This window comes from Stomoxys calcitrans, chromosome 4 (genome assembly GCF_963082655.1).
Source record: "Stomoxys calcitrans chromosome 4, idStoCalc2.1, whole genome shotgun sequence".
NCBI classification, from domain to species: domain Eukaryota; kingdom Metazoa; phylum Arthropoda; class Insecta; order Diptera; family Muscidae; genus Stomoxys; species Stomoxys calcitrans.
In genome coordinates, this window is record NC_081555.1 from 31,162,706 (window position 1) to 31,184,811 (window position 22,106).

Here is a 22,106-nt window from a genome sequence, read left to right on the forward strand (position 1 = left end):
GATGGTGGTGAGTTCGCAAGATTCGGCCCGGCAGAACTTTGCACGTTTTTACTTGTTTTTTACTCATCACCAAAGGATAGGGGTATACTAATCTAGTCATTCTATTTGTAACACCTCGAAATAACGATCTAAAATATATACATTCTTGATCGTCTACACATTTAGAGTCGATCTAGCGATGTCCGTCCATCCGTCCCACAGTGGGATAGAACCGAAAAAAACTAGTCAAAAATAAGTTGTGTTAGAAGGAATAGAGATATCACTTTGAAATTTGGAATGTTTAGAGCTGAAATGTTAGCGAGATTTCAAAACCCTAGGTTGTCCCTTTGGCGCCTTTTGACAGGGCTCCCAAATTTGAATTTTGCAGATCAATGTCCTTAAAAAAAACTAAAAATAAATTCTGTCGGAATTTTTTTACAAAAATCCCCACAACAGCCTTTTCGACAGAGATCATTTTAAAATCGGCATCGCTCTCCGTCTGTCGAAATCACGAAAGCGGTCGAACGTGTAAAGCTGTCCGCTTGAAATTTTGCACAGCTACTTCTTATTGATGTAGGTCTTTGGGTATTGGAAATGGGTCATATCGGTTCACATATAGACCCCATATAAAATGGTCCTTCTACTTGATATCTGATTGGGCTGGAATTTTACACGGAGTGTAAAAATTCCAAAATTTCCGTGCCAAGTACGGTTCAAATCAGAATACAACCTGATATAGCTCCCATATAAACCGAGGTCCCGATTTAAGATTTTCAACCCCTGGAAGCCACCGTAGCGCAGAGGTTTGCATGTCCGCCTATGACGCTGAACGCCTGGGTTCGAATCCTGGCGAGACCATCAGAAAAACTTTTCAAGGGTGGTTTTCCCCTCCTAATGATGGGAACATTTGTGAGGTACTATGTCATGTAAAACTTCTCTAGAAAGAGGTGTCGCACTGCGGCACGCCGTTCGGACTCGGCTATAAAAAGGAGGCCCCTTATCATTGAGCTTAAAACTTGAATCGGACTGCACTCATTGATATGTGAGAAGTTTGCTCCTGTTCCTTAGTGGAATGTTCATGGGCAAAATTTGCATTTGAATTTTTGGAAGCCACAATTTTTGTCCGATTTGGCTAAAATTTTGCACGTAGTGTTCTGTGACGACTTCTAATAACCGTACCAAATACGGTTCAAATCCTTCTAGAAACCCGATATAGCTGTCATATAAACTGATCTCCCGACTTCACTACTTGAGCTCCTGGAAACCATAGTTTTTGTCATATGAACTGATCTCCCGATTTCACTACTTGAGCTCCTGGCCAACATTTTACACGTAGCGTGCTGTTACGACTTTCAAAAACCGGTCCAAATCTGTGTATAACCTGAGTTAGCTGCCATATAAACCGATCTCTTAATTTTCCCAGTTCGACACCTACAAGCTTTAATTTTTGCTGCTTTGGCAGAAATTTGGTAAGTAGATTATACACCCCAACTAAGTTCGGTTAGAGTGGCAGTCTTTTTCAGACTCACTTAGGCAATTTTAAGCCCATAGTGATAATACAGTAGCGACTGACCAAGGCCTCTGGTGAGAATCGATCCCACTACCCCCGCAATGGCAATCCGAGCATGCTACCAACTCGGCTACCGGGCGCCTACTCAACTAAGTTAGTCGGTGAATTTTTAGCACAACCCATGGTGTTGGGCTTCCAAGCTTCGGCCCGGCCGAACTTAGCACATTTTTACTTGTTTACTACCAACTCGGCTACCGGGGCTACCGCCTACTCAACTAAGTTACTCGGTGAATTTTTAGCACAACCCATGGTGTTGGGCTTCCAAGCTTCGGCCCGGCCGAACTTAGCACATTTTTACTTGTTCTTTGTGTCTTTAACTATGGTTCCACATTGTTTGTGTCCCAAAGTCAATTTTCTCAAACTCAACGATGTTTTGAGTTAAAGTTAAAAGTTAAACTTGTATTTAGTATAAAAATTTCTTCACAACAAGTAAAAAATCTTTCATCAAAGGAATTTTTCCTCAAAAAGATAGAAAAATTGTCATCTTTAATCTAAGTTTGTCATCTAGGGCTCAAATATTTGAAGTAGGGACAACATTTGTTTGATATGATGTTCATCTTGACTGTGTAAAAGTCTACTCACCAAATATCTCCCCCTGGCTGGCGTATTCAGAAACAATATAAATCATATTCTTCGTCTCCATCACCTTAAGATGTAAAAAAAAAAAATAAATTGTCAACATTAAAATCATGCCAAGGTTCACTTTAGGTGATCATAATTACCTGATATAACTTTATTATATGTGGATGGTTAAGACGTTTCATGATTTCCACCTCCCGATAGACTTTTTGCAAATTTGTGGTATCCAATTGAGATTTATCGATGATTTTGATGGCAACCTTGGCGCAATGAAAATCGAAAATGAAAAGGTAAATTGGGAAAAATTTAAAAGACCCATTATTTTTATAATCATCCAATATCGCTTCAATCTTGATATGATAATGCAGGCATCGGATGCAGATCCAATGCTCTTTCAAACATTTTTAAGCTTGATATGTGATATAGGAGCCTACTCAATTGTTTTTTACTTAAAACTTAACACTCTTACCTCATTTTTGGTTATTCGATGTCTGGCCAATTTCACCACAGCAAAGTTTCCTTTGCCTATCGTTTTCTCAATGTCATAGAATCCAACACGTATTGGTTCCTTGGTTTTTAAAGTATCCTTCGAAGACATTATGCTCGCATGAGTCTTAACCTCGACGGAATGCTTGGTGGCAGCTATAGTATCTTTGGAATCGGTGGTTTCCGCATGGGTCTCATCCCTTGAACCTCCACCGCCGCCCATAGTGGATGAGGACGACGAAGAGGACATTCGATTTCTGGTCCTATCCCTACTGACATCACCTGTCACAGAAAGGAACATGAATGAAAAACTTATGGTCGATATAGGGAGACGTTTCAAAATACTCACCATTTCTAGAACCGACATCACTGCGTTCATCATCTTGCTGTAGTTGCTTGGCTGCCGACTTTGATTCCGAATTGCTAGTTTTCTTTGTCTTGATGTCTTCGTTGTCACTTTCTCCCATAGTTGTCGTTGACTAAACGTTTCTTATTTTTATTCAAATCCACATTTTACTTAACTGAAATAAATGTAAAATAGAAAAATAAAAAATCGTCCAAGTGGCAAGGTTTGGATGGAATGTTTCCACTGATTGTTATACCCTCCACCATAGGATGGGGATATACCTATTTCGACATTCTGTTTGTAACTACTCGAAATATTCGCCTGAGACCCCATAAAGTATATCCAGCCATGTCCGTCCGTCCGTCTGTCTGTCGAAAGCACGCTAACTTTCGAAGGGGTAAAGCTAGCCGCTTGAAATTTTGCACAAATACTTCTTATTAGTTTAGGTCGGCTGGGATTGTAAATGGGCCATATCGGTCCATGTTTTGATATAGCTGCCCTATAAACCGATCTTGGATCTTGACTTCTTGAGCTTCTAGAGCGCACAATTCCTATCCGATTTGCCTGAAATTGTACACGATGTGTTTTGTTATGACTTCCAACAACTATGCTAAGTTTGGTTCAAATCGGTCCATAACCTGATATAGCTGCCATATAAACCGATCTTCAATCTTGACTTCTCGAGCTTCTAGAGGGCACAATTCCTATCCGATTTGCCTGAAATTTTACACGATGTGTTTTATTATGACTTCCAACAACTATACTAAGTATGGCTCAAATCGGTTTATAAGACAGCTATATCAGGTTATGAACCGATTTGAGCCATACTTAGCATAGTTGTTGGAAGTCATAACAAAACACATCGGGATCTTGACTTCTTGAGCTTCTAGAGGGCACAATTCCTATCCGATTTGGCTGAAATTCTGCATGATGTGTTTTGTTATGATTTCCAACAACTCTGCTAGGTATAGGTCAAATCGGTTCTTAACCTGATATAGCTGTCTTATAAACCGATCTGGGATCTTGACTTCTTGAGCCTCTAGGGGGCACAATTCCTATCCGATTTGGCTGAAATTTTACACGATGTGTTTTGTTATGACATCCAACAACTATGCCAAGCATGGTTCAAATCGGTCCATAACCTGATATAGCTGCCATATAAACCGATCTTCAATCTTGACTTCTTGAGCCACTAGAGCGCGCAATTCCTATCCGATTTGACTGAAATTTTACACGATGTGTTTTGTTATGACTTCCAACAACTATGCCAAGTATGGTTCAAATCGGTCCATAAACTGATATAGCTGTCTTATAAACCGATGTGGGATCTTGACTTCTTGAGCCTCTAGAGCGCGCAATTCTTATCCGAATTAACTGAAATTTGGCATGACGTGTTTTGTCATGACCTCCAACAACTGTCCCAAATATGATTCAAATTAGTCTATAACCTGATATAGCTGCTATATAAACCGATCTGGGATCTTGACTTCTTGAGCCTCTAGAGGGCGTAATTATAATCCGATTTGTCTGAAATTTTGTACGGCGGGTCCTCCCATGACCATCAATATACCTGTTAATTATGGTCTCAATCGGTCTATAGCCAGATAAAAGTAAGCTCCCATATAAACCGATCTCTCTATTTTACTTCTTAAGCCCCCAAGGGGCGCAATTCTTATTCGAATTGGCTGAAATTTTACACGGGTCTCCAACTTATAAAATTAATTATGGTCCGAATCGGACCATAACTTGTTATCGCTCTAATAGTAGAACAAATCTTTTCTTTTATCCTTTTCTTGCCTAAGAATAGATGCCGGGAAAAGAACTCGACAAATGCAATCCATGGTGGAGGATATATAAGATTCGACCCGGCCGAAATTAGCACGCTTTTACTTGTTTTTATTCCTTTACAATGAAATAGGACTCAGATTCTAGAAAAGCCACGTGCTTAACAATATTAAGACTAGCTGCGATTCTCATGGCGATGGGATAAGATACAGAGTATCGCAGGGAATGTCGCAGAAGGGTATTTTATCACCACTAGCGTGGGTGACTACTATGAAATGAGACTATGAATTTTGCCTGTTTACTAGGAAGATGAGTACAAGTCATTACAGAGACACGCGTATTCTAAGCAAAACGAATTCGAAATCCGTTGGGGTTAAGTACTCGGGAGTGATTTAAGACAGCAAATTGAGATGTTAAGATGTTCAGAAATATGCATAGAGGGTTCAATGTTAGTCACTATACAGATCTTGATCGTCTTGACATTCTAAGGCGATCTGGCTATGACCGTCCGTCTTCTGTTCATCAGTCTGATGAAATCACGATAGTGGTCGAACGAAGAAAAATATCCGCTTAAAACTTTGCCAGGCACTTCATTTTTGCATAGGTCGATGGTGGATTGCAGATGGGGCATGTCGGTTCAGATTAGCTCCGATATAAACCGATCTCCCGATTTGAGATCTTAAGCCCCTGGACACCGCAATTGTTATCCGAATTAGCTGAAAATTTGCACGTGACTTTCTGTTGCGACTTCCAACAACCATGCTCAGTACGGTTCAAATCGGTCTATAACCTGATATAGCTCCCTTATAAACCGATCTCCGGATTCGAGATCTTGAGCCCCTGGTAGACGCAATTGTTATCCGATGTGGCTGAAATTTTGGACGTGGTGTTCTTTTGCGACTTTCAACAAGCCTGCCGAGTACGGTCCATATCGGTCTAAAATCTGACATAGCCCCCATATTAACTCATCTCTCGATTTGAGATCTTAAGCCACTGGAAGCCGCAATTGTTGTCCGATGTGGCTGAAATTTTGCACGTCATGTTCTGTTGCGACTTCCAACAAGTATACCTAGTACAGTCCAAATCGGTCTATAATCTGATATAGTTCCCATATCAAGCGATCTCCTGATTTGAGATTTTGAGCATCTGTAAATCGCAATTTTTATCCGAATTAGCTGAAATTTTGCACGTGATGTTCTGTTGCGACTTCCAACAACCATGCTCAGTACGGTTCAAATCGGACTATAACCTGGTATAGCTCCCATATAAACCGATCTCCCGATTTGAGATCTTAAGCCCCTGGAAGCCGCAATTGTTATCCGATGTGGCTGAAATTTTGCACGTGATGTTCTGTTGCGACTTCCAACAACCATGCTCAGTACGGTTCAAATCGGTCTATAACCTGATATAGCTCCCTTATAAACCGATCTCCGGATTTGAGATCTTGAACCCCTGGTAGCCGCAATTGTTATCCGATGTGGCTGAAATTTTGGACGTGGTGTTCTTTTGCGACTTTCAACAAGCCTGCCAAGTACGGTCCATATCGGTCTAAAATCTGATATAGCCCCCATATTAACTCATCTCTCGATTTGAGATTTTAAGCCACTGGAAGCCGCAATTGTTGTCCGATGTGTCTGAAATTTTGCACGTGATGTTCTGTTGCGACTTCCAACAAGCATGCTTAGTACAGTCCAAATCGGTCTATAATCTGATATAGGTCCTATATCAAGCGATCTACTGATTTGAGATTTTGAACTCCTGGAAACCGCAATTTTTATCCGAATTAGCTGAAATTTTGATCGTGGTGTTCTGTTGCGACTTCCAACAAGTTTGCTAAGTCGGTTCCAAAGCGGACTATAACCTGGTATAGCTCCCATATAAACCGATCTCCCATATAAACTTATCATATAGCCAAATTTTCCCATGAACATTCCATTAAGGAACAGAGGCAAACTTCTCACATATCAATGAGTGCTGTCCGATTCAAGTTTAAGCTCAATGATAATGATAAGGGACCCACTTTATATAACCGAGTCTGAACGCCGTGCCGTATTGCGACACTTCTTTGGGGAGAAGTTTTTACATGACATAGTACGTCACAAATGTCTCCAGCATTAGGAGGAGATAATCTCCGCTGGAAAGTTTTTTTTCTTATGTTATCGCGAGGGTTCGAACCCAGGCGTGCAGCGTTATAGGCGGTTATGCTAACCCCTGAGCTAGGGTGGCCTCTACTTTTCATGCATGCTTTGTTAATATTGTGGAATGAGACGCGCTGTCTTAGCATAGTTGAGGCTATTCAAAACGCGCCGACTAGGGCGCTGATGATAAAGTATGTATGCAGCAGCCTCCGCGGATAAGAGATATAGGTTAGGTTGGAAGACACGCAACTATCAACCTTGGTTGCTAGCATTCAGAAGCCTTAGGTCTATTGTGTTCGCCCCAAAAACAGAAAGAGGAGAAAATAAAGATGGAGAAACGCTGATAGAGATACACCTCAGCCTCTTCATTGGGAGATCTTAGGTCCATTGTGTTCGCCCCGGAAAAGAAATAGAGATAGAGAAACGCATATAGAGATACACTCGTGCAAGGTGCAAGACAGCAGCAGACGACAGAACAAAGAAAACCAACCAGAAGACAAAAAATTTGGGTACCTGGCGGATCGAGGAGAAACTCGCACTGGTGAGAGTATGGTCTAGGCAGCTAAAACAGGCCTCTACAGAACTATACAATGACAAGACGACTAACTCCCTGTCCCATTAACTTTGAAAATGAGCGGGTTTCGTTCGCTCTTATCCCAAAACCAGCTGATTTCATAAAGGAAAAACAGATGTTTGAGTGACTCGAGTCACTCACTTGAGTGATGGGGAGAGGCAGTAAGTGTCTGACGGAAATACAGACAACGAAAAGTGTTTCACCCAATATTCTTAGTCATAGCCTGAAACAAAAGGTGCCCGATCGTCTCCAAATTCTTCTCTTTTTCGGATCTTCCTGCAGAAGTCTGTCTCCCCAGTGTCCATCGCGACGTCAAGTAACCTGACCTTACAATTACCAGTAAAGAATCCTATGAAATGCAAAATTTGCCCATGAACATTCCGTTAAGAAGCAGATGCAAACTCCTCACATATTAATGAGTGCAGTCCGAGTCAAGTTTGAGCTCCATGATAAGAGACCTCCTATTTATAGCCGAGTTCGAACGGTCTGTCGCAGTGCGACACCTATTTGAGTAGAAGTTCTTACATAGCATAGGACTTTGTAAATGTCACCAGCATTAGGAGGGTAAAATAACAGCTGAACATTTTTTGCAGATGTTCTCAACAGGATTCGAACTCAGGCGGACATGTTTACTGCTGCGCTACGGTGGCCTCAGCAATTCGATCGGCAGTTCAAAGTCATGCTTCCTTAGCCCCAGAAAAAGTGACGTCCTATTTTGCGAAATACTAGCCCACACCCTTCAACCCACAGCACCAGCCCAGGCCTTGTTTGCGGGATTACGGTAGAAAGCGTCCCCTATTAAAAAGCTCGCCAAGTAAGAGGCTAACTCATTACGTAGCACAATACACTCGTATCAGCGACACATTACTGTCCAGCTTTTCAGTAGCCTCGATCTCAGCCACCTCTTCTTGGTTCGGGATCCATCAGAGCTTGGCTGTCTTCCCCATGCCTCAAAGAAGCTCCTTGCATCTTCTAGCCCATCTCAACCTCATGCCTGACTGTCCACGTATATCGTATAAATGCAATTGGGTCGCCGCTCCCGGATCAACATTATCTCCAGTGACTTCAGGACCTTAAAGAACTCCGCTAGAAAGACGCTACATCTGTCCAGAAGCCTGTATGATTCCAGGAAACTCAATAAATAATCGTTACCCAGTACAAGGGGTGAAATATTCACATATTAATGAGTGCTGCCGATTAGAGATTAAGCTCAATGATAAGGGATCTGAACGGCGTGCCGCAGTGCGACACCTCTATGGGGAGAAGATTTACAGTGTCCGGATCTAAATTATGGCCATTCGTACTCAAAGAATGTGGGTGCCGAGGAGGCCTGTATAGCCCCAGCTCAGCTCATGCGCAAACTTGAGCTGTGGAGTTCAGAGTCGGGAAAAGCGAGTTCAACTTCAAACTAAACTCCGACTCCGGTTCAATAGTCCGACTCCGACTCCGTAGCCCTGTTGGAAACTATGTCTAACCAGTCAACAATGAAGCCTCCCCTGGAAAATAATTCGTCGTTTCGCTTATAGCATGCAGCTAAGCTGCATCTTAATCACCCAGCAAAACATATATATTTCTGCCTTAAGTTTGAGGAGCGCCAGCCAGGTGACTGACTCCCTCAGTTTTAGATATCATCATGCAGGAGCAAATTCGAAAATCGCATTCAGCTCTTCTCTCGAAGCACTTTTCCTTGTGCCAGAAATCAGTACCGCCGCGGTACCATGCACCTTTTCGATCCTCTTGCGGAGGTCACACTTGTCCTGAGCTTAATGTCACACCAGACAACCGTCGTAAGCATCCAGTTTACCGTGCCCGACCTAAGCCCCAAACTTCTCCGATCGAGTTTCGACAAGACTAGATTGCATTCAGTTTCCTTTTGACACTTTCCTCGAAGCTCCATCTCCAGATTAGTTTGAGGAGCGCCAGGTAACTGACTCCCTCAGTGTTAGATACCATCATTGCTATACACCCAACATACAGGAGCAAACGCATAATTCGAAAATGGCATTCAGCTCTTCTCTCGGAGCATTTTTCCTTGTGTCAGAAATCAGTACCGCCGCGGTACCATGTACCTTTTCGATCATCCTGCGGAGGTCACACTTGTCCAGAGCCCGATGCCACACCAGACAACCGCCGTAATCATCCAGTGTGTCATGCCCGACCTAAGCCCCAAACTTCTTCCCATTGATGTTCGACAAAACTAGATCGCATTCAGTCGTTTCTCGATGCTTCATCTCCAGCTTGGTTTCTTGTTAAAAATCAGCCGCAAGTAATTGGCCTCCCCATCCAGGACTAATACCCTGAAAACATCCAGCTTTACCCTCCTATTGGTCCTTTTACCCCCCTATAGATCTTTTTATCTTAACATAAGTGAAGGGTGTGCGAAACGCGCCGACTAGGACGCTGGAGACGCGAGGTACATAACCATGCGTAGAATGTATGTAGCAGCCCTTTCTGTTAAGAGACGTGGGATGCTGGGGGAATAGACTGTGGGGATTCACAGATGGCTCACAGATAGAGGTAGGGCGGGTCTGAGTATTTACATAGTAGACCCAGAAACCGAGCTCTTATATCACCTGCAGTGCCCCAAAACGGTCTTACAGGGCTGTTATGACAATAGGCCTTAAATCACAGATCGTTCTGGAATGCAAGAAGACGACAAACGCTTACGCTATATATAATAGGATCGTTTCAGGACGTTCAGGACGGTATGCCGATCGATTGGGGCTAGAAGTTTACCGGCAATGTGACTTGAATGAGAAGAGTCCATGTAACACAGTAGAACGAAAAAATAGGACTACGACAAGTAAGAAGGCGTTAACTTCGGCCAGGCCGAACTTTGGATACCCACCATCTAGGGTATATATGTAAACCACCTTTCTTCACAATCCGCTGAAAAATGCATAATTAATGCCACCATAGCAGCTATGTCGAAATATGTTCCGATTTGGACCAAATTCAAAATTTCAGCGAAATCGGATGCGTTTTATAGGGCCCAAGACTTAATCAAGAGATCGGTCTATATGGCAGCTGCATCCAAATCTGAACCGATCTGGGCCAAATTGAGGAGGGATGTCGAAGGGCCTAACGCAACTCACTGTCCCAAATTTCGACGAAATCGGACAATAAATGCGTCTTTTATGGGCTCAAGACCTTACATCAAGAGTTCGGTCTATATGGCAGCCACATCCAAATCTCGACCGATCTGGGCCAAATTGAAGAGGGATCACGATGAGCCTTAAACAACTCATTGTCAAAAATTTTGTCAAAATCGAACGATAAATCCGCCTTTTATGGGCCCAGACATTAAATCAAGAGTTCGGTCTATATGGCAGCTACATCCAAATCTCGACCGATCTGGGCCAAATTGAAGAGGGATCACGATGAGCCTTAAACAACTCATTGTCACAAATTTTGTCAAAATCGGACAATAAATCCGCCCAGACATTAAATCGAAAGATCGGTCTATATGGCAGCTATATCCAAATCTGGACCGATCTGGGCCAAATTGAAGAGGGATCACGATGGGCCTTAAACAACTCCAATGTCACAAATTTTGTCAAAATCGAACAATAAATCCGCCTTTTATGGGCCCAGACATTAAATCGAGAGATCGGTTTATATGGCAGCTATATCCAAATCTGGACCGATTTGGGCCAAATTGTAAAATGATGTCGAGGGGCCTAACACAACTCACTGTCCAAAATTTCAGCAAAATCGGATAATAAATGTGGACCTAATTATGGACCTAAGACCCTTAATCGGTGGATCGGTCTATATGGGGGCTATATCAAGATATAGTCCAATGTAGCCCATCTTCGAACTTAACCTGCTTATGGACAAAAACGAATCTGTACAAAGTTTCAGCTCAATATCTCTATTTTTAAAGACTGTAGTGTGATTTCAACAGACAGCCGAACGGACACGGCTAGATCGTCTTAGATTTTTACGGTGTGCAAGGTTCGGAAATGGATATATGGATGTATTGCAAACGGAATGACAAAATGAATATACCCCCATCCTTCGGTGGTGGACATAAAAATTCAGTACCTATAGCTGACTTTCGCAAGCGGAAACATGACGGCAACTAGAACTATAAGCGTTAAAAGGATTCTTGGGGAGGTCTAAACATCCCTTGAGAAATGTCGCCAAGTTTTGGAGGATATAACTACTACTGCATATTTTCTAATGTTCTCGCCAGCGTAATAGGCAACCATTCTAACTTCTGCGCCACGGTAGCCTCAAGTTCTACTCCATATACCTACTGATATGCTTACCGCTTGCTAATATCTTTTAAGCCGACACTTTAGAATTCGGATGGTCAGACCTTTTGTCTGGTCAAACAGCCTCATTTACACCATGTTAGTTATTAGAGTACCTTCTTGATTGACCGTAGGATTGATTACGGGTCTTTATGTTTTGCTCCGTATTTCCGTATAACTTTCCTTAAAGCCTTTTTGCTTTGCAAAAGAAAGACCGCATGGTCTTGGTGATAAAAGGGAGTAAAGTAGTCCCTTACTCCTTAAAGGAATATTCGTGAAAAATCGATTATTGCTCTGCCAAAAAGTTGGAGAAGGCTTTAATTTTTTTCTACGACAAAGATTTCCCGTCTTTTGGTCCAAGAAACTATACCTTGGTGAAATTCCCTTATTACACCAGTTATGGCCAATTATCATAACTATACCATACAAAGAACCACCACCATAGACCGACCATACAAGAGAGCCTTCAACCCCATGGAGGCATTTGACAATATAGCCATAGTGAATAATAACAAAACGCCTAATGTTATCAACAGTCATGGTGTGTGCTGCCACGAACGACTACAACGACCATGCGACAAGGGAGCAAAAAAACGATTAAAGTTGACTTGGGGGGAAAATCGATAAACTACCACTAACACCACCACCCCCCCAAATGCAATAAACACCACATTACGGTATTCCGCTAGGCTACAATTAACAGTTGGGCGATTGGAAATTCGCGACACTTGATTTATCAACAACTGTAACAGTTTACTGCCCATTTCCTCACCAAGTATTCATTGCTAATTTGTGCTCTAAGTTTAATATCGTTTTGGGCAAGTCTTCGCGAAATTCTAGAGAGTTACATAAACAGTGGAAAAGTGGAGAAAAACATGTACAACTGTATAGATAGATACCCATACTAACTTTCAAACATATTCACACACACTCATGTTTAGATACTCTCGTATATGGGTTTGTAAGTGCGTAGTGACCATACTTACCATTTTTCCACCAACAGTTAATCACAATAAATGCATTTTCCGAAACGGAACACAACACAAATGAATTAAATATAAGCTATTGGCATGTTTTCAAAGCATTTTTCATAACTATGCCAAGCTTTGGGCTGTGAACTATTCACATAGAGGGACACTCGACTTGACTTCTGTTGCTGAAAATAACCTTCCTCGCTCACTACCACTGCTGGTGCAGACGAACAACACTTTGAATGAATTTTCCACCGCAATATTAACGAGAACATTGCATATTGGCCTCGAACGAGGTCGTCAATGTCGGCTATGGCACACACACATTAACACCATTTGATACATATGTTGTTCTGAACAAAAATACATATATCACACAAGAAAAATATCACAGAAATTTTTTATTTTTTAATTATTTGCCGAAATGGTTGAAATCTTTGACGATTGAAATACATTCCAGACTTTGGGAAAAACCAAAATTCAAGCAGCGCGTCGCGTATAAGTCGACACCATTAATGTATAATTTTTCTATTCTGCAAGAAGTGTTAAGGATGTTCGGAAACTTTCAAATGCTTCTACTTGCATATGTAATGATAGTAGTGATAACAACAGCGTTGCTTCACAACGGCAGGCAACACTTGGATGAGCGGAAACTCAATGTCTACTTAATCTTCAATACAACCCTGTGTTTGTTGTTGCCACTTTTTTGCAATGAAAAAGAGATAGTTTGGCTGGTAACATGTTCCCTTTTCGCGACATTTTTTCGTGATTACTTATTTTTAGATTTTATAGATAGATTTTAAATAAAAAAAATAAATGCCGATTTCATTTCGTAGAAACAATTTTAATAAAAGGATAATGTTGTCATTGAGATTTTTGTAGTGTTTCGAATGATGAAAGTATTACCCATTGTAGCTGTGAAAAACTTTAACAATCTTGTCTTCATATTACACTAGAATTAATTGTCATGGCGAAACAATTAAAGGTGGTCTCAATTGTACATTAACCACAAATCATATGGAGCAATCTGCCATCTTGTCATCAAGCTGATCGTAGTTTTGCCAACACACGCAAAGAAATTTGTATGCGTACATGAGCAGAGAATATGCAAGAAAGAAGATAACAACAAAGAGAATGCATACATAAATCTGTCATCTTAATACCGTTAAAACTGGTCAGCTGTTAACCGCTGTTCGCGTGATAACACCTTTTTAAATCCGCCTTGAATAGAAGTGTGCTCGTGAACTGCCGTCGGTTTTTGTTGTAGCCACATTTGTATATGGGGTAGCGATCCTCGTCAAGCTCCATAGATTAGCCACCTCGTTCCCTTCCATAGGACCAATCGGCGTGTCACGCGTGAGTAACGTGATTGGTAAGGTTAGGTTAGGTAAGAGTGGCAGTTCTTTATAGACTTACTTTGACAATTTTAAGTTCATTGTGATACCACAGTAGCGACAGACCAAGGCTTCTGGCGGGAATAGAACCCACGACCCCTGCACTGGTAATCGAAGCACACTACTAACTCGGCTACCGGGGTGCCCCACGTGATTGGTGAGTGTGATTCAAAAACAAGTAAAAGCATGCTAAGTTCGGCCGGGCCGAAACTTATATACTCTCCATTATGGATCGCATTTGGCGAGTTCTTTTCCCGGTATCTCTTTTTAGGCAAACATATGATTGGAGCTATAATATCAAGTTATCGTCCGATTCGGACCATAATAAAACTGAATGTTGGTGACCATAGTAGAAGTCGTTGTCTAAAATTTCAGCCAATTCGAATAAAAATTTCGCCCTTAAGGGGCTCATGAAATAAAATAGGGAAATCGGTTTATATGGGAGCTGTATCAGGCTATAAACTGATTCAGACCATAATTGACACGTCTGTCGAAGTTCATGAGAATCATACTTAGCACAGTTGTTGAAAGTGATACCTAAACATTACGTGCAAAACTACAGCCAATTCGGATAAGAATTTCGCCCTCTAAAAGCTGAAGAAGTCAAGACCCCAGATCGGTTTATATGGCAGCTATACCAGGTTATGAACCGATTTGAATCATACTTAGCACACTTGTTGGAAGTGATACCACGTGCAAAATTTCAGTCAAATCGGACAAGAATTGCGCCCTCTAGAGGCTCAAGAAGTCAAGATCCAAGATCGGTTTATAGGACAACTATATCAAAACATGGACCGATATGGCCCATTTACTATCCCAACCGACCTACACTAATAAAAAGTATTCGTGCAAAATTTCAAGCGGCTAGCTTAACTCCTTCGAAAGTTAACGTGATTTCGACAGACTGGCGGACGGACATGGCTAGATCGACTTAAAATGACATGACGATCAAGAATTTATATACTTTATAGGGTCTCAGAGGAATATTTCGAGGAGTTACAAACAGAATGATGAAATTATTGGGTTGCCCAAAAAGTAATTGCGGATTTTTCATATAGTCGGAGTTGACAAAGTTATTCACAGCTTGTGACTCTGTAATTGCATTCTTTCTTCTGTCAGTTATCAGCTGTAACTTTTAGCTTGCTTTAAAAAAAAGTGTAAAAAAAGTATATTTGAAAGTTCATAAAGTTCATTCTAAGTATTATTAAAAATGCATTTACTTTCTTTTAAAAAATCCGCAATTACTTTTTGGGCAACCCAATAATATACTCCCATCCTATGGTGGAGGGTATAACAATCAAGTGATCGTGCGTGACCGTGCGTGACCGTGATTGAATAAAAAATCTTGCATGCGCGTGAGTGAGTGAAATCATGTTCATGAATCAACTCACGAGAAGATCGCAATTCTCATAAAATTTAAGAAACGTCAAGAGTATTGGCACATCTGATGCATGGTCATTGTAATAGTATTGGTGAAACCAAAAGTGTAAGTGTCACATGTACACATACATAACCATCAGTCATGGCTGAAAAATCAAAATCATTTGATTTTTTCGATGATTGGCGTCTATCGATTACCGTTTACAAAGAAATATGTAATCGTTAATTGACAGATAGTAAAAACCTTCTGTGCCAAATAAAGTTATAAAATGAGAGGTAAAGTATGAAAAATTAAAGAAAAGAAAGAAAAAACGATGTACTGTTTTTGGCAAAAGCTGTAATCAACACCTACACACAATGAGCACGATCATGATGTGCCGTCCAAACTGCCTATAAAACAGTTGCATATTTTGATACTTTTATCGATTATTCAGCTATGAGTCGGTTTTATTTGGGATTACAAAAAAAAAACCAAAAATTGGATTTATTATAGCATGGTAAAACCTGTCAATTAACACAGGATTAAAACTTAAATCACGGAAAGGCCATAAACCGGATTTATTGGCCAATGTAAACGTACATTTGCACTGGATAGAAATAAAAAAAAACTCAGCAATATTACAATGGCCACAAGGTTTGATGTGCCATGCAAACCTCCCTTGATGTGCAATGTAAACTGAGCATTAATTTCTTCTTCCAAAAAGTCAATTGACATTTAATGCCGCCATTGGTTTTAAATTGCGAAAACACAGCGTATACATTAATTTCAAGGAGATTCAAACAAAACGAAATAGGCTTATCAGCAAATAAAAATGTCTTGCACTATTTGTTTTGAACGTTTCAAAGGTTCAGACGATCTTTATTCAACGTCATGTGGGCACGTCTACCATCACCAATGCATGCAGCAGTGGAAAAATCGGTAAGGTCCAAAATTTTTCGAAATAGTAAATATGATCACTGATTCTGGTAAAACTAGCCGTGTTGGTAGTTATAGGAGGGGCTCTTGATGTAGCCACATTGGTATGTGGAGGTAGCGATGTTCTTCAAGCTCTATAGGTGAGCAAGCTAGTTCCGGTCCATAGGAAAGATCGCTACGGGAACTTTATCACCATTGGTTATCTAAAGACGCTGATAACTCGCCTAGTCATATCAAGTATTATAGTCCCTCAGTATTTAAACAAAAGCCGGTGGCGCGCGGCCTCTTACTGAGACCCACCACTCGATACCGCTGATTGTCCGCCACAGTTAAAGCAGCTACTCTGTACGCGAAGCATTCAACTATCCGCAACCTGTGGGGAGCCCGGTAGCTCTCAACTAAGCTTCTCGTGACGAAGATGAACACCACACAAATCGCTCAGAGTTCCAACCCATGTGGCGGTCATAACCATCCCTTGGCCTTGTTCTTAAGCTCAGCATGTCATAGGGATTTCGGGCTGAGGTATATAATCTAAAAACTAGTGGTAATATCTGGAATCCGCCCATAATGTTATTATTGTAGGTACATACTTGCATAGGGATCTTTGGGAAGCTCCTTTATGGTTGCAAGGCCATTCCAATCCGATTACTGGGATAGCAATGTCATGTTGTACCAACATATTTGTAAGTAGAAGTTTGCTGTTGTGGTTAAATGGACTTTAGATTAGTCTTTCTGGGGGGTCAAGTTAGGGAGTTAATTGAGCCGTATTTTGTTGGCCCAGAGGTTAGGAAGTCTGACTATGACTCTGAATGCTTGATATCGCAACCTGAACCTCGAACATATTTTTCGGTCCCCCCTAGCTAGGGGGTTGCGATATTCGCGAGGTAATCAGTCCTGTAAAACTTTTTGCAAAGAGAAGTCGCTAAGCGACATACCATACGGCTTCGGCTATTTAAAGGAAATTCCCTATTGCTAAGCTAAAATTTGTAACAAAAAGCACTCATTGATATGCGAGAAGACTTTCCGATATTATTTAAAGGAATGTTCACGGCCAAATTTTCCTTTGTAATTTACATTCCTAACCAAACCAAACTTTCACTAATCAATTTTTTTTTTGTCTCCTTTTTATTTCAATTTCTACACCTCCAGAAGTTCCAGTTGTCCTCAGTGCCGTGTTAAAAACCCTATGACGCATAAAATTTTCCTGGAACTGGATGATTTTGAGGCAAATAATAAGAGACAACTAGAAGCAGAACTAAAAACTTGCCATTTAAAAATTGAAAAATTAGAGCAGAAACTCAGAAAGCGTCCACCGGTTCAACGAAGCCCTAATAGTTTATTGAATGAATTGGAGGATACCTTAGACTATATGCTAGCTCGCAATGCGGACAATGTAGAGCAACTAAAAACAAGTGGGACCAAACTAACTGAACTGCAAAATATATGCAGCGCCCACGAAAGAACGGTATCGTCCCTCACAAGTTCTCTCTTCGCAGTTACACTGGAGAAAAATGAGGTCACCAAAAAATATAATGATTTAAGAAATCTTTGCACTCGCTATCATAACAGCGGTCAAATTGTGATTACAGCTCAAAGTGGTTGCATATACGATCTCATACGACAAACAAGCATTTTAATATCTGGAGCAGTTCTACGTCCCTCAAGTAAATTGCTCAATTATGTACTCTATCTTTGCCGCAAAATTAATTTAAACTTCACACGACAGGATATAGTCAGAGCAGGTAAATATGATGGTGACGATATAATTGTGCAGTTTCGTTTTCCTCATTTGAAAACGGCATTCGCTGATTCTGAACATGAACTAGACTTTTATCCTGAGACCGAAGAGATTGAATTCTTTGATGTAACGGGAAATATATACTATGATAATCTTTTTGAATATGCATTGAATCTAAAGTTGTTTGGTTACAAATCAGTTTTTCGTCGTGCTGATAAAATATTTACATGTCGCACGGGCAATGATGACGACACACGTTTATACTGTAAAGAACAAATTGATGAATTGATTAATGAAGTCAAGTAGCCATATCAGGGTAACACTTTTATTATAGAAATTTGTTCTGCTATGTCAAAAATGTTGAAGAAATGCTGATGTAGTTTCAACATTCGTTTTCTTAACATAGGTACATTCGATATTTTGTATGTATTTCCTTTGTATTTTTTTTATATAATGTATACATAATATTCAATTTTTTTTGGTTTAGTATTCAATTTCGTAAGAAATTCACAGCTAAATTGTTTGAATTGTGTTTTTAGTTTTATATAAGAACAAAAAAAACAAAATTAATAGCATTATCATTAATATAAACAAAAATCTTGTTATTTCATATACTATACCCGTATAATTATCGTATAATTAGGATTCGTCAGGCTTTTGACATGTTTGCATTACTAACCATCATTTGGGATTATTTTGTTATATTTCTCAGTCGTTTAGATGTTGAAATTAACTATTGAATGTTAAAAACCAAATGATATGTGTATTCCATATATATTTTTTCCCTTTATTGGCAAGCAAATTAAAATAATCGATTGCAGGAACTAAATGGTTGGCATATACACAAGTATCTATATGTGCATTCAAGTTGCAAGCATAAAATATTTAAATAAAGCCGACATACGACCTCTTTAGTATCTCTATTATCATTCGTGTTGTACCAATTCCATTTTGTTATGGGTTGCCTAAAAAGTAATTGTGGATTTTTTAAAAGAAAGTAAATGCATTTTTAATAAAACTTAGAATGAACTTTAATCAAATATATAATTGCCATTTTGTTCGATAACCTTTTGCCATCTTCCTGGTAAATTTAGTATTCCACGCTCATAGAACTTCTGGCCTTTATCTGTTTTACCATTTAAGGAGTTCTGTAAAGATCGAAATAAATGGTAGTCTGATGGTGCAAGGTCAGGGCTATATGGTGGATGCATCAAAAGTTCCCAGCCAAGCTAACTCAGTTTTTGGCGAGTGACCAATGATGTGTGCGGTCTAGCGTTGTCCTGGTGGAATATGACACCATTACGATTGACCAATTCTGGTCGCTTCTCCTTGATGGCTGTATTCAATTTGTCCAATTGTTGACAGTAAACATCCGAATTAATCGTTTGGTTCCTTGGAAACAGCTCAAAATATACCACACCCTTCCAATCCCACCAAACAGACAGCATAACCTTCTTTTGGTGGATATCAGCCTTTGAAGTGGTTTGAGCTGGTTCACCATGCTTGAACCATGATCGTTTTCGACTAATGTTGTAAACAATCCATTTTTCATGTCCAGTTATGATTCGTTTTAAAAACGGATCGAATTCATTGCGTTTAAGGTGCATATCACAAGCGTTGATTCGGTTTGTTAAATGCATTTCTTTCAATACATGTACCCATATTAAAATTGACGCCAAACAAACAAATGTAAACAAAATTTCGCGCACTTTTTTTCTAAAGCAAGCTAAAAGTAACAGCTGATAACTGACAGAAGAAGAATCCAATTACAGAGTCACAAGCCGTTGAAAAAATTTGTCAACGCCCACTATATTACCGACAATTACTTTTTGGGCAACCATATAATGCCATTTGTTTTATAATAAAGGCAAACTTAGCTATGACCCTTCTGTTACACTCATTCATTAGTTGTACATTTTATAAATAAAACCAAAAAATATACATATGAATATAAACGATGTATTCTCTGTTATAATTGGATTAAAATTAAAATAAATTTCATTTTAAATTGTGTAATATACATAGTTTATGTCACACGAACACATTTCCAAAAATCCTCTTAAAGAGAGGAAAATCTTTTATATATTTATGATACCCTCCTCATATGCTGCCTAACCTAGATATCCGCTGAAGCTTTAAATCGTAAAAATTCAATCTAATGTCTCTGAATGGTGAGTTGCCTACCCACTTGTGGTGGAAATTTTTTGGGGGCATGTGACTCGCAACGGTTTGCCAGCAACTTGTTTCGGAGACCTCAGGTTCGTTGTTTTCGACCTAGAATAAAAAAATGCAGATAAAGATACTGCAACGGATGATTTTTTATGAGTTATGTTTTTCGGGGTGGCATCACTGGTTGATAATTGTCTACTGTCATTTCAACATGGAAAAGTTCAGAAATCTGATTTTTTTGTTTTATTCTTAAAAGCCAGAACAGATTGCGCGTTGAGCTTTAGGGTTGGTATTCTATTCTGCTTTCGGAATAGTCACGGAAATCTTTAATTGTTCCGCTAGCGGAATTTTACAGTTATGTTTTGTTTTTATTTTCATACCAAAAGTCGTATTTTATCTGCATTTATGGTTTTATTATTATTATTTGCAAATAAATAAAATAACAACAAAAAAAAAACGAACCATTTAAACAAAAATTAAGCCGACAATGATGTCAAGCGTTGCCACTAAAATTTCTTTTTGCCATTTTCCTCACTATAAACAGAGTACCACTTTTCGCCTGTTTTCCTTCAGCGTTTCGCCGACGTTTTTTTATATGGAGTTTGACAAATTTCCAGCTGAAAAGCTGAATAGAATACTCAGCATTAAGGCGTTGCGTTGAAAAATGCAACTCTGCAAGCCAATCCCAACGTGGAAAAGTTAAGGAATTTTAACTTGACTATTGAAATCGAGCGTAATTCTGTGCTGTTAACATTGACGACTGAAATCGAGCGTCATTCTGTGCTGCATTTTTGGGCGTCAAAGCTTAAAAATTGTTTAACTTTTGCGAGTTGCTTTTGTGGTATTCGTTTACAGAGTTGCAGTTTTCAACGCAACGCTCCAAAACAAAGCTCAATGCAAACTAATTTTAAAGAAACAACGCGCAAAAGATAAACAATATCTAAATTTGACGCATAAAAACACTACTTTCACGTACGGTAACACCGAATGACGCTCGATTTCAGTGGTCAACGTTAAAAATTCTTCAACTTTGCGCTAGTTTTTGTGGGATTTGTTTGCAGAGATGCATTTTTTTCAACGCAACACCAAAAAAAACAAAGCTGAAGCGTTCATTCTGTATCAGAATTCATTAATAGAAGGTTAGGTCACTTGCGAAAACATAAAGTGGATAGGCCCCATGAAGATCATTAAGGATGTCAAATCTGCCGATTGAAAGTGTCATCAAATGGGAGAAAACGCAAACATAGAATGAATGTAGAAAGAGAACAAGTTGACATCCTCAATGACAAACACTGCCAAAAATTAAAAAAAAATGTATGTCGGCTGATTACTTGGCTTAACCTTATTCAGTGAATTCGGATTCTGTTATGGCCTTAATTAAGTAATTAATAACATGGCTAATAACGTAACGCAATTCGTACAATAGAATTTCAAATGTTCTGAAGGCTACACTATCGACTAATCTAATTTAAATTTTCAGCGATATATCGACTTATCGCTATTTATCTGGACGGTATTTATTGATTTAAAGCGTTAGCAAAATATTTAAATTTTTAAAATTAAAACAGTTGTTAAGTGTTTGCAGTGTTTACGTATTAATAGCAAATAAAGGTAAATCGATAACTTGGATGAGCAAGGTATATTAATATAAGGTAAAGAAATTGGTATTACCAAGATATCTCTTAAAAGGATTCCAAATTTATTTTTAGTTTCATTATTTTCATAATTTCATTTTCGTTCATTACTTTTTTTAATATTTTATTAATTAATTAACTTTATTTCATTATTTCAAAAAATCCAAAAAAAAAATAAAGCGGACCGA

At 39.5% G+C, this 22,106-nt stretch overlaps 2 protein-coding genes across 4 annotated transcripts in view; one reads left to right on the top strand and one right to left on the bottom strand.

The window, feature by feature from the left end:
* LOC106083907 (serine/threonine-protein kinase par-1) overlaps positions 1–13,263 on the bottom strand; it is a 36,483-nt gene extending 23,220 nt beyond the window's left edge. For all 3 annotated transcript variants that reach the window (XM_059367653.1, XM_059367652.1, XM_059367651.1), the window contains exons 1-5: positions 12,703–13,263; positions 2,964–3,135; positions 2,598–2,896; positions 2,272–2,388; positions 2,132–2,195 (exon numbers count right to left, since the gene is read on the bottom strand). In XM_059367653.1, coding sequence (XP_059223636.1) covers positions 2,132–2,195; positions 2,272–2,388; positions 2,598–2,896; positions 2,964–3,081 — 598 coding nt within the window. In that variant the 5' untranslated portion in view covers positions 3,082–3,135; positions 12,703–13,263. The remainder of the gene's footprint in view (positions 1–2,131; positions 2,196–2,271; positions 2,389–2,597; positions 2,897–2,963; positions 3,136–12,702) is intronic.
* Positions 13,264–16,021: 2,758 nt separating this feature from the next.
* LOC106083895 (E3 ubiquitin-protein ligase TRAIP) lies at positions 16,022–19,029 on the top strand. The gene is made up of 2 exons (XM_013247190.2): positions 16,022–16,380; positions 17,527–19,029. The coding sequence occupies exons 1-2, from the start codon at positions 16,274–16,276 to the stop codon at positions 18,419–18,421; spliced, it is 1,002 nt and encodes a 333-aa protein (XP_013102644.1). The 5' UTR covers positions 16,022–16,273; the 3' UTR covers positions 18,422–19,029.
* Positions 19,030–22,106: the final 3,077 nt, after the last annotated feature.

What these genes read in the sequence shown, in the direction of transcription:
- LOC106083895 (XM_013247190.2), top strand. Translation starts at nt 16,274, where the DNA reads ATGTCTTGCACTATTTGTTTTGAACGTTTCAAAGGTTCAGACGATCTT. An exon ending in ATGCAGCAGTGGAAAAATCG is followed by an intron (nt 16,381 to 17,526) that starts GTAAGGTCCAAA and finishes CTACACCTCCAG; the next exon opens with AAGTTCCAGTTGTCCTCAGT.